The sequence below is a fragment of the Dasypus novemcinctus genome, chromosome 16, assembly GCF_030445035.2.
Source record: "Dasypus novemcinctus isolate mDasNov1 chromosome 16, mDasNov1.1.hap2, whole genome shotgun sequence".
NCBI classification, from domain to species: domain Eukaryota; kingdom Metazoa; phylum Chordata; class Mammalia; order Cingulata; family Dasypodidae; genus Dasypus; species Dasypus novemcinctus.
In genome coordinates, this window is record NC_080688.1 from 13,421,166 (window position 1) to 13,434,980 (window position 13,815).

Below are 13,815 nucleotides of genomic sequence, written 5' to 3' on the forward strand. Positions count from 1 at the left end.
AATGTGTTCAGACAAAGGAAAATCCATAGGGGAAATCCTGGGTTCACTTGTAATGTCCATGTGAGGAAGTATGGCTGTCCTCTTGGACCGTTTGGGATCTCAGAGAGCATATGGAGTCACTTACTTGCTTGACAGTTGTGGAAAGCCACAGGAATATGGGGATGCCCAAAAAATGCTGACTGGAGTAGCCATTAAGTATGAAAGGGAAAACAAACTGGAAGTAAGTCTGCAAACCCACTGCTGACACATTTATTGGTGTATCACAGGTTTTTATGAATGGTAGTGTGTGCAATGGGGCAGTTCTCTAATGTCATTTCAGGTCCAATAAAGGGAGACTTGTTGCTGCCTCCCTCCATCCCTTCCCCCAGCCTTTGTTATCTCTTTCCTCCAGCCATTGCTGTCCTTCCCGCCAGTCCCGCCCACGTTGCCAACATATAATCTGCCTTCTTCCCCAGCTACTGCCTACTCATAGCCGCCTGCACAACTCCGCCTATCCACTACCGCCCTGTAGTAATCCGCCCCAGCTCCTGCCCCTCCCTCCACCCAACCCTATATAACCAAGTGTACTTCCGCAATAAAGCAGACTTGTTCCTGCGCTCAGGCTGTCTCCGTGGTTTTTACCGCGCGTCCCCCACGCCTGGAGAACCTAGGCCTACGCGCTGGCCTAGGGGCTCCCCGCCGAGCCGTGGAAGGCTGCCCGGACCTCGTGGGCCGCTAATCACTGCCAGCGAGCCCACAGAGACTTACCCTTCCCCACATATCGGAAAAAGCAAATGCTATATGCACTTTGGTTTCTTTCTCCATGCCCTGGTTAGTTTTATTTTGGGGTGAATTGTGAACTTTGAAGGTCAAACTTCTTTTTCCAGTAACATTGGTGTGTGAAGACTGGACCAAGTAAAATTGATTCATCAGAGTAATGTAAATTTATTCCTTAAACATGTCATGGACAGAAGCTAAATTGTGTTATTTCTCTGCAGACTTGTCTTCCTTAAAAGGAATTATCACATTAATATAAAACACTAAATTAAAACTTACCATGGTTCTTTGAGAGTACAGCTGATAAAAAAGTAAATGAAAATTAGCAGATAATAAGGAAAATAGAACTGCAACTAATATAAAAATTCCTTATATACCTCTATTGAGCAAGTTAATGATTTTGGGTGTAATGATAATCAATAATTCATGATTTATTAGGAGCAGGCTGTATCTAGGTCAATATAAACACAAAAAACATGTGGAGTAGAACCATTTGGTCTGAGGATAATTTAAATTGTCCAAATTATAAATTCAGAAAGATCTAAGGGAAAACTAAATAGTTAATTTTGATACATTTAGTGTTCATGGTATCCTGAATATTGCCTTAAAAACCATCTTGTCTCTTCCAGGTTTATAAACTAAAACCATAAAAACTATTACTACTACTACTACTACTACTACTATTTTTTTCATTTTTTAAAATTAATTTTATTATTATCTTTTTTAAAAGATCCATGCACCACACAAAATATTACATTAAAAAATACAAGAGGTTCCCATATACCCCACTGTCTACACCCCCCACTCCTTCTACATCAACAACTGCTTTTATTAACACTACTATTATTATTAACCCAATACGTGTCAAGATTTTTAGATACATGAAATTTTAATTCTGTGTTTAACCCTGTCATAAATACCATTATTATAGTATTTCAAAAAATAAAACAAAACATTCCTTAAGAGGTTAAAAATCTTTTGCAAAATCATAAAGCTTCTAAGTAATAGAGCTAGAATTTAAATCTAGACTCTAGATGACTCTAGAACCTACTCTTCCCAAAAATTAATCTAATAATCACTTTTATTGCCTTTACATAAACCAAAATGAATAAGGGAATGAATCAGTTAATGAATGAATGAATGGATGAGCAAATAAAGACATAAATATATAAGTAATTAAATAAGTTAATAAATAAATATATAAATATTAAAAAGAAACAGAAAGCACCAGGATGAGAGGTGATCCAGATACAAAGAGCAGATGGAAGGAATTATCCTTTCTTCAGCTGCAAACATTCCCAAGTTTTTGGAATGGGAGCTATCCATCATCATCATTTTGTTGATTGTCTAGGGCAAGCTCAAAGAACAGGAAAGTAGGAGTTGTCACCAATACCAGCTTTTCCACACTAATTTATGAGTTCACTAATTAGGGTAACTGTGTTTGAGTGTAATGGAGGGGGGTTATGTGGGTGTTCCCTATACTTTTTTGTGTATTTTTTCTTAAATGTAAATCTAAAATTTCTCTAAAAATACAGTTTAAAAATTAAATAAACAAGTAATTAAAAATGAAGGAGCGTTACATGGGAGTTCTTTCTTCACTTGACAAATTTCATTAAATAGATAACAGACTAAGGGATTTACATAATGACTAAAGAGTAAAAAGAATTTGTCACTTTGAAGAACAAATATTTAATAATAATTAAGTTAATATGAATTGAATTTTTAGATCTATTTATTTATGAGTGTATTTCCCAAGGGGATTCCATTTAACTTTCCTCTCTGTAACCTTTTAACTGTAGTCATCTACTCAATTCCTTACAGTCAATAAAAATGACATTTTAAATATAAACCTATTCATGATGTTCCTTTGTAGTTTTCAAGATTCTTAGCATGCCTGAAGAAACGCTGCATTTCCTTGTGTTTGTACATGTACCTTGTAGTGACTGGGTTTTCTGTACCAGAATCCCCTGGTCAATATATGCCAACCCTGATAGAATCATGGATGGCACAACACAGAGTGTACTGCGCTCTCTTCTCCCTGCCCTGCACATGCTGTCCTCTCATTGATCTATCTATTCCATTATCTACCACTGATCACAACTCCATCAGCACTGCTTCAAGAAATCTATGACCTCATATATAGGCCAAATCCTTCTAGGTATATTCTTATTGCACCAAGTTCCTCTTCATGGCATTCATTAGGATATTAATTTGGCATTTATTATGTACATGTTATTGTACATCTGTTCCATAGCAGAAACCTCAATGCAAGTTGGGATCTCTTTTTTTTTTCATTTTCCTTTTCAAGCATCAGTCACATATGAAACAGCTGATTTCTGTATGCCTAAGAAATTAATGAACTTTTCTGAATGAGACACATGAAAGTAATTAGAGCCCCAGGACTCATATACCATATCTTAATCTCTAAGCCTAACACCTATCTCCAAGGTGAGAAACATTTAGAATTTTACAAGCAGACAAAAGTTATTTTTGTTACCTCTAAACACTACTTTAAAACATCAATAAGCATTTCAGTTACAGTGAGTTTTGATTTTGTTATAATACTTTTAAACTCAATTATGGGATATTATTTATTTTGAAGATTCAAAAACGGTCTAAGACAAAAATAATTATCACTCACCATTCTTTTCTTTTATTTCCTCTGAATAAAGAGAAATAAAAAATCAAAACAAAATTACATTAGAAGTATCCCCATATGCTACCTGTAGATAATCCAGACCAGATGTTAAATATTTTTTATAAAAAACAATATATCAGCTATAAATACCTCTTTAAAAAAATAAAAGTTACCAATATCATTTCACATACATTCTAAGCAATGTCCAATTTCCTGATGAATTGTAAGAACAATTCCCTCATACCAACTGTATATAATAATGTGGGTTAGCCTGGTCTCACTAAGTCCTTGGCACATTAGTCCCTGCATGACCTAGACATATGTTAAAAGTCAATAACCTTCCCCAGAAGGGAAATAGTGCATGGATGGTACCATAAACTGTAATCTTCTCAAAGACGTTAACATCCTTTGTAATCACCCTTCCTAGGAGCACAGTAAAATCATCTCCACACCCCATGTGTAAGCTTCATGTGATTCTAACAGGAAGTCTGTTTTCATACCATATGGAATGTCCTTATTACAAAATCATTTTATATCACCTCTCATTTTCTCACCTCTTCATGAGTGTTAACTAGACATTTTCTTTGTTTGGCTACCGTCAAATAATTTTCCCTCTCCCCTTTTCATAAGCCCCAATAATGCTTATGCCTGGCTAAATGTCGGGTGTGCTCTTTTGTCTCATGGCCTCATTATAATAAAACTGGCAAGCCATGAGACAGAAGGCCACTGGCAGTAGTGGGCATGATTCAGGCAAAGAGAATCCCTGGCAAATCCTGGCTTGGCTTGTAATGTCCATGTGTGAGGGGATGGCTGCCCTCTTGGGCAGGTGGGGCCACGGTGAGCATATGGGATCACATACTCTTGACTGTTGTGGAACTCCACATGACTACATGGTTGTCCCAAAATCTCTTATGGAAATAGCGTTTAACTTAGATAGGGAAAAAAATCTGGCAGCAACTCTGCAATTCTAATACTTCCCATGGGCTAGTGTAGGCTGATAGAATTAGTTTAGCTGTTGGAGAACCAGTAAATCTTAATAACATTAACATATTCTGTTTTGCTTGCATGTAAATTCTTATTAGTTCTAGATAGTCACTTCAATAAAATTAGTACTGTTAAAGTTTAACTGAACCAAACATCTCTATGAAAAAAAGAAAAAAGAAAAAAAATGCTAGCAGCTTTTGTAATCCTGCCATTAAAAATATATTACAGAAATGAAAGATCATAATATTTGTGTAAACTTTGGAACATTTGAAATTGTATGTTACTTTGACAATATTTGTTCATTAGTTGCTCAAATTTTTTATCAAGTCCTTAATTAGTACTTTCAGTTTTGAATCAATAGCTTACTCCTGAACTCGTCTAAGTGTACTCCTGAAGAGTAATTCAGAATATATGAGCTAAATATCTGTCTGTATAAACACCTAAATTACTGTTTAACTGCATTTATACTGATCAAGTATTCCTAACCTGATTGCTGTTTATTAATAAAAGTGTTTCCAAGAATGAGGTTGCATATTACAGGCCTCACTGATTCCAGAGGAGATTTTAAAATCAGTAAAAGTCAGATATGTGAAATAATGGAGTGCTTGGATACAGCCATACAAAATTAATGCGAAATATGCATCAAATTTGTGAGATTTATGTTTCTGTTGAAGTGTCTATAACTCTTTTTGTGTTTGTTTTTTTCAGTGTATATTTTTATACATTCACATTGTAAGATTGAATTAACAAATGAAAATTCTTAAAAGAGCTCTATTGGAATGACTGAAAATTATGTAAGTGTTTATATTGGTAAATGAGTACTCCTCAAGCCCAAATTAGAAAATCCAAACAGAGTATAAAGTCACATAAAATCTGAATGAAGAAATAATTTAGAGAAAGAAAATTTAAATTTTTATCCTGAATTCTCCCATAATCTTTCTATACCCTTTCTACCCACAGGGTCTTTTTGTAACCTTGAATGTATTCCAGTAAAACCAGTCAAGGAAACTAAGGAAATGGGCAGGATGTGGATAGATAGGAGCAATGAAAGTTTAGCCTATTCTGTCTACAAGGGCTGAAAATTAAAATTATACGTATAGCAGGAATATCACAGAATAAACCTTGTTTTGTATAGTATGTCCTATAATTCCCCTATTAAATTTTAACAGTTTTTGAGATGACAGTAATAATTCAATTGCTAAATTTCAGTATGTAAAGAAAAACTCCTTGAAAACTATGGAAAGATTTTTTAAAAGTTATGATTAAACAAATTAAAAAATTATAATATATTCCAGAGCTTGGCAGTCAGTATGCTTTTTAAGGTTATTCACAATTTTAGAATTTTTTAAAGAAAAAAGAGGTTTTAACCTTCTGTGGAGGAAGGAAGGAAAAGAACCTTTCTTTCATACATTATAATGCTTTCAATTTTATTTAGATTTGGTGTAATCGCCATAGGTTTATAGGATACTAATAAAATTAATTAGCATAGTATGTAATAAATCTAAAAGATGAAGAAAATTGTAAGTTTTTAGCTAATGAAATTACTACTAACCTCTTTGTAAAAATTTTCTTTGCCTAAATTGAAATGAATTTTTTTTCACAGAATAGAATGAGAGATAAGAGACTTAAATGGCTATAGACAGTAGTAAAAGATTTGTAGAAGTGAATTCATAGTCAATGCTAACTAAAATTTGATAAGTTTGTTTAAGGGAATGTGTTTTGATCTAAGATAAGATGGTTGATTGTCTTAAAATTGGGTGAAAATATGTAAGAAGATTTGAATGAATATAAAAAGTTGTAGAAGGTATTTTAGAAAGTAGTATGAAGAGAAGGTATTTTATAGAGGTGAAATTTGTGCTGCAATAAAACAACTAGTTTATGTGGTTATGTTTGGTTATAGAAAGTTTGCAAAAGTATTTTCTAAACGGAAATATTTAAATAACTAATTCCACAAAGCCATTATGAAACAGAAACCTGAACTGATATTGATAGCAAAAAGTAACTTCATAACAGGGAAACATGTCAGAGGCCACCTCAATCTGCATATTAATACAGTTGTAAGAGGAAGATAATCTTGATTTCATTGGAAATCTTAGGCTTTCATAAACTAATGGAGAAAGTAATGATTCCAATACTTCTAAAATAAAATACCTGTTAAATAATGTAATCAAAATAAAGTCGTAAAAGTTAAAACTAAAGCACATAATATTGTTAAGTTAATTTGATGTTATAAACCTCACTGGGAATTTAGGAAGTGTCCAAAAATTAAAATACATTCACTTCAGCATGGTCAAATTCTCTTGTGCATTCAAACCAGACGTTCAGTACCCTGCAGGATACCTCTGCTTTGAGTTATTGGTTAGGTCGTCACTGACCCTTAAAAGAATGAAGATATTTTTCAAATCTCAGGTTATGATCCTGAAGCAGATCGAGAGAATGTTTCAGTTTCAGATACTCCTGTAGCCACCAAAATAGCTCAATACGGCCACATTTATAATGGACATTGCCTCTAAACTGACTTTGATTCATAGTGCCAAAGGGTAATATGCATCAGGTCAGGGAGACACTGGAACTTTTCTCCATGGGCCAAAGGTGCTGAAGCATGCTGGTTAAGTGAAGGACTTACCAAGTGAAGCAACAATTACCACAGTGATGTGAGTAGAACTTAAACGATAACAACTGGCATTATGGCCTTCTCTCATAGGGAGACAACATGTATGGTATTGAAAACCTGGAGCTTATATCTATAAATTGCAGCTCAAGGAGGAACTTGAGCATTGATTAGTACATAGATGAGTATTAAGTGCTGTACCCATGTATTTGATGAATATGGTAACATCTCTTCATTCTAGATCATATGCAGAGTGATATTGAATATGTTATGTCTTTGAAATCTTAATTTATTTTTTAAGTAATTAATGAATGTGCATATAAGATAAAAATATGGCTTTCTTAAATATTGTCTTTATTTTACTTGCCACGTGCTTATCCTGTTGTTGCCTATATTATCATTGTGAGTTTATGTCGAGGGCAGTGCCCATCCTCACTCTTCTTCTAGCTGTCCCAGGCATAACCACCACTGTGGGAACTGGAGGTGGCAGTTTCCTAGACAGCTTTTGAAACTCACAAGATCAAGTCCATCTGCTTTGAGAGGATATAGCCTCTGGAGGCACCTGGCCTTTCTCATTCCCATGGCTCAGTATGTCATGGCTGGCCCCCTTTTGGGGGCCATGTACCATCATTTTCTTTATCCTTTTAATAGAACCATGTAGCTTCAAAATTCTGTTTATTTCTTCCAGAATCAATGCCTTCCAGAAAGAGGTATTAGTCGTATGGGGATTTCCTCCAGTTCCAACCATGGTTCTGGACTCACTTTGCCTCTACCTCAATAGAATAGCCAGAGAGTTTCACAGCTCTTCAGTCAGGGTCTTCTTCCCCTAACCATCAGGAAGCAGCTACAGTAGAATGACCATTAACTTTTACTCCCCCTTAAGAATAAAGGTGTGAACTCTCTGGGGAAGTTGAGACAGGTTAGTATAGGGAATGAGGGAAGGTCAGAATAAAGCCTGCCAGAGATCCTGGTGATGAGGTCCAGGTTGAAAGTCCCAGGCTGCTTTCTTATGGAGATGTTACTTGTATACTCCTAGCAGGAACAATCTGTCCCTAATTGTTCCCCATAAACATTTTTCTTTTTGCCCATTGCTCCCTAGCTAAATTCCCTTTCCTGTGGACTTCATCAGTAACCCATCTCCACTTACCATCCTTGGGTGTTACCGGCCTTCCTTGGGCCATAACTCCTGCACATTTGACAGCATGGAACACAGTAAATGACTCATTGACAAATTTGGAAAAATCCTTTGCATTTAAGACTGAAATTCAGCTGCTGTCTTTCAATGAGACTCTAAATTTTATTTTTCCCTTGTAAGAGAACACGTGAATAAGCCCAGGTCTTTATTAGGATACACTATTTATGAAAGTTTAGGATAGTTAACAGCTGAGTCTGTCACCATAGATCACATCCCTCCTGTCTTCATGGAACAAGAGGGAATCTGTGATATGGGGTGGTTACCTTGATGTGTGAAATTTTACTATCAAGGCTAGAAATAGTGTAAAACATGCCCCATGGTGGTTATAACTATTGGCCATTTTTTGTGCCTTGTGGTGCTGCAAATGTCACTGAAAAGCACATAATAGCTTTAGCTTTTGTCTTTTATACTGTTGCCATGGAGTGTGGATGCAATGCTTCTCCTATATTCAATGTAGGCCACTAAGTGGGGGTGGATCATGGAGACACAATCCCACCTACTGCTCAGCATGTAGCTGTCAGCATAACCTAGACATAAGCTAAATGTTAACCTTACCCATAGGGGAGAGAATGCTTGGATAGTATCATAAACTGTAATCTTTCCAAAGGAGTAAATATCCTTGGTAAACATCCTTCCTATGAGTGTAGTGAAAACATCATCTCACCCCACATGTATGCTTCACATGGCCCTAGCAGGAACACTTTTCTCATACCCTGTGGAATATCCTTGTTCTTAAACCCCTTCTATACCACCCCATATTTTCTCATCTCTTTGCAGAACAATAACTTCATTCACTCTTTCACTCTCCAGTATCAAAATTCTCTTCTATATGTAAGTCCCAATAAAGTTTATGCTTGTCTAAACGCCAGATGTGTTCTTTGGTCTCACAGCCTCACCAACTCATGCACTTCAGGAGTTGGGTTGTAACAAACAGGAACTAACTGGAAATAATATTAAAGCATAATACATGAACTTTAAAGAAGACTAAAAGAAATAATTAAGAGAAACAAAACCTTGAATAAATTGGGAAGGGTGAAATATTCTATACTAGCAGAGTAACTGTTTCTTTTAAGTATGCAAATTTTTCCAAATAATTTTATCTGTTGAATGTTGTTCTGATAAAGTTTTATTCAGATTTATTCTCTTGTTACTTGGCAAAATAACTTTTTTTTAATCTGTAAGAATGAGCAAACAACCATACTAAAACTTAGGTTGAGGTTGGTAATTTAGATAGATGATAATGTGTCCAAACATAAGATCATATAAAGGTATGAGGATATATCACCCATAAATGAGCATATTATATTTAACAATTTAAAATATATCATACATGAATTTATAAAGTGTTTAAAAACTGATACTTCGGTGTTGGTATATCCAGCTGTTTGGTCCTCATACACTCTAGCAAAATAATATGAATTAGTATTTAACTATTAAGAGGCAAATTAAATACCTGCTTTCTGAACTTGACCAATCTATTTCAAGAAGAAAACATAAAACAATATTCCATATTTTACATGTCCTTTAAAAACAAAAACATTTAAAAATTTGGATAAATTTTAATACAAACTCATAAAGGTGACTGTCTTAAAAAGCAAATTACTTATAAAAATTAAGCCTATTGGTATCATTTCTCCTGGAAATTAATCTTGGGTTTATATACATTTTGGAAGAATTGTTAGATATTTTATGGAAATCAATTGCTAATATAATCTTTGAAGAGTAAAGATATTGCTTCTTTGATACATTTGCCTCCAAAGATATGAAAAAATATTCCCCTCTCTTCTGTTTAATTAACAGTTCTGTGAAAACAAAACAAAACAAAAACAAACAGAAAACAAGATAAATGATAGAAAATAAGAAATCCACAATCACCAAAATATGTCTGAAAGAATTACCATAGAAGCCATCCCAACACAAGAAACTTTCCAGATATGGATTCAAAAAATAGCCTAGAGATGAAAATGAGGAGAGGAGAAATAGAGAAAAAGGATGTTGTTCATCAGTTTAACTGAGTGTTTTCTAGGAGAATCCTCAGGATTATGAACTGTGCATATAGCACAATATATCACTCATTGAATCAGTCCTTACGCAGTCATGCTGATTGTGTGATGTTCACCGAAGGATATTCATGAAAAGAGTTCATCTAGGGCCTCTGAGCACTGAGGTATAGGGATGAGGTAAGTGATCCTTGGGCAGTGCAGTGTCTGTGGAGTTAGGATGACCCAGGCACAACCAATGAGCTTTCACTGCCCAAGAAGAAATCCATTAAATTGGGAAACATAATCCAATAGTGATATAAATAATGTAAACTTGATGTATGATGTATGTGGTCAAGTCATCCAAAATTTCAGAACTCAGTATGGGTTGGAAAGAGGCCTACAATTATAACCAAAAATTTTTAAATGCAAAGGAAAACTAATATTTTCCAGGTGAACTTTACACAGACTACCTACACTCAATCTCAATGAAAGTGGAATAGCAAACAAAAAACAATCCAAAAAATAAAAATACTACCTACCATTAATAGAGTTTTTATTATGGGTCAGACGTTGTGCTTTACATTAAAGGAAGCATATTGTACCTATTTTTGGATTTTTTTCTTGTCATTCAGGGCTATGCTAGGGCATACATTGGCACACTAACCAGTTTCTCCTCTCTATAGAAACAAAATAATAATGACAAATTTAAAGAGATTATATGGATAATGACCCAACAAAGATCAGGGAGTCCTGGACAAACCAACTATGACAAATTAAGGAAGAAACTTAAAATTCCCAAATTTGAAATGTATAAGAATTTTTATTTCCTTATATGATACGGTCATTTTTTCTTGAATTTCATTTTCTATGAAATTTATCTAAAAGGGCCTAGGTATTTTTAATTGTTATCAATTCTTTAAACAGATGGGTATGGAATGAATGACTTACCATATCGTTCCTGGAGCTCACCTTTGAAAACAAACACAAAAAGTATTTAGAGGATAAATATCTACAAATTCTAATAGTATGTTCCTCCACGAAGGCATTACAGTCTGACATGAATTGGAAATTACCAAGAGCTGCAAGGCTGGTTCAGAAACAGAAAGAGGTGACACCTGCACAGCAGTAGACTTGATTCTTGGCAGACATTTGAGTACCTGTACCATGATTCAGAGAGTTCTATATCTGTTCTGTTTAAGACAAAACTGCAAAAATATTTTCTCCAGTTTTCTGCAAGATTCCAGTGTGACTTTTGAGATGAATATTTGGTAAATATGATTTATCTTCTACTCACATGTTCTGAAAAGTTAACACTGTTACAAGTATTAGATATTTACCATTAAAATGATTTTAAACTGTGTAAACAATAACAACATTGTTAATTATGGATTTGCCAGATGAAGAGGAGTAGGAATAAGATAAAGAGAATGAAAGAAAGGTTTTTAACTCCAAAATCACCTTTCTAAGCTCAGGAAAGAGCAAGAAGTTAATGTTTTATGCTTAGAACAGAAACAAGAAAAAGTTCTGTATCTCCAGCTTACAACATTGTACTCACTGCCCATACCATGTATAATAGAACAAATAAACCAAAATAATAGGATTGGCATATTATATATATTTAATTGGACATTATCCACTCTTAAACAGATGCTTCATTCACTAAGCTTGCTTTACTTGCTTTTGATCCAATGAATGACTGAGTATTCAAAAGGGCCCTGGTCATTTTGAATGATTGACATTTTAATATATTTCATGTCATTTTTGACGAACATTTACATTTTTAAATCAAAAAGGAGAAAATACTATTTCCTTTGGATGGACCCTTGGTCTACTCTTGGTTTCTTACACATTATTTTCAATTTACAACTTAAAGCTAGGAGGATTTAGTTCTGTGCAACCTGAAAACCTGCATGAATTTCACTATATTTGATAAACTCCCAGGCATTTATACTTTGTATTCCTTCTATCGTCCAAGCAATACACATACACTATAAATTCTAATATTTAAATGATTCTTAATATTTTCTAAACCATCAAATAAATTGCATTGGTTCTTAAAATGTGGTATTTGGACCAGCAGCATAAATATCATGAGAGAATTTGTTAGAAATACAAATTCTTGGGTCTCAAGACAAACCAGCTGAATCAGAACTTTAGCCATAGATTTCTGTGTCTTTTTTGGAGGTAACAGGGGTCAGGGATTGAGCCTGGGACCTCTTCTGTGGGAAACTGGTGCTCAGTGAGCCACATCAGCTCCTCAGAGTTGGGTTTTTCTTTGTGTACTTGTTTGTTTGTTTTAGGAGGCATCAGGGACTGAACAGGAACCTCCCATGTGGAAATTAGGCACTCAACCACTTGAGTTGTTCGCCTTCTGTGTTTTAACTACTTCCCAAGTGTTTCTGATACATGTTCAAGTTTGAAAATCATTACTCTATATGAGACATAGAAATAATTTAATGAACAGTGTGAACATGGTGCTTCTTCCCTAGATTGTTGAAATTGATTAAATACAGCTACACTTCAGTGATATTGATACATGTGAGCTGAATACATCACTAAACTTTACCTAAACTTGAACTCTAATCTCTCTGTTTTAATGTGAATAAGTGGACTCTGTAGGAACTTTTCAAGCCAACACAATTCATGTAATCCTTTCTGATGGACTCCATCCATGTTTGTAATGCTCTCCTTGCATCTGTGAAATTATCCTCTAAATGATAGAGGTTCTCTGAGTTTAAAATAAACCAACTCACCGTGCTGCCTCATGAGTGAACCTAAAACAAACACACAAAAAGGATACGTAGTTAAGACTCATCTTATGTCTGACTGAGAGGCTTTTCAGCTCACAAAAAGATACACTGCAGATCCCATTTGAAAAGTAAGGTTCCTGTCTGACACTGTTCTGTCCATTGAAGGGGCTTTAATGAGTTTACCTAATGCACATTTCTTCCCAACCTCTAGACAACACAATATAGGAAATTTTAAAAAACAAGTAAAACTAAAAAAAAAAAAATGTTATGATTCAAAGCAGTTCCCCAGAATTTATCCACCAATTGGTTATTTCTATCTTCAAAGCAATCATTATAGAGGAATATAACTTAAAATGCTAATCTTCCTTATAATATAATATGCATTAAATGGAACACCCTTGAGACTTGATATTTTGGTAAGACAAGATTTGTTTTTATTTTAACTTCAGAGTCAAAACACATATTGAGACATTAGTCACCGTTATCTCTTTGTTTCACATATTTTCAGTGGAATTGACACTATTTTTTTTATTGTAGGGTGGAATGTGAGAAAATGATTTGCAGTATCAAATGCATTTTAAGTGTGAAACAGCAAATCTCTCATTTAGTGTCAAAATCTTGATTACATGGCATGCAATCAATACCATGATTGATAGCTGAATACTATGCTTGGGAGCTAGAAAATTTTCAAAATGAACGAAATATATTCTCTTTAGTCAAAGGAACAGGAGCCACACCTATATTGTACCTGCTACAAACCTAGCAGCTGGCAAACTTGCAGAGATCCTGACAGATTTTAGTTTCTTTATAAATGTATGCTAAATGATATAGCATCTCCTTTACTATAAAGTGTAGAAATTATTCCTTGATAAATAAATCCTATAACCTATTAAATAAAC

At 34.5% G+C, this 13,815-nt stretch overlaps 1 protein-coding gene across 2 annotated transcripts in view; it reads right to left on the reverse strand.

The window, feature by feature from the left end:
• Positions 1-13,815, reverse strand: part of LOC101415177 (butyrophilin subfamily 1 member A1-like) — a 72,130-nt gene that overhangs the window by 15,995 nt on the left and 42,320 nt on the right. For both annotated transcript variants that reach the window (XM_058277251.1, XM_058277252.1), the window contains exons 5-8: positions 12,920-12,940; positions 11,115-11,135; positions 3,398-3,418; positions 1,036-1,056 (exon numbers count right to left, since the gene is read on the reverse strand). In XM_058277251.1, coding sequence (XP_058133234.1) covers positions 1,036-1,056; positions 3,398-3,418; positions 11,115-11,135; positions 12,920-12,940 — 84 coding nt within the window. The remainder of the gene's footprint in view (positions 1-1,035; positions 1,057-3,397; positions 3,419-11,114; positions 11,136-12,919; positions 12,941-13,815) is intronic.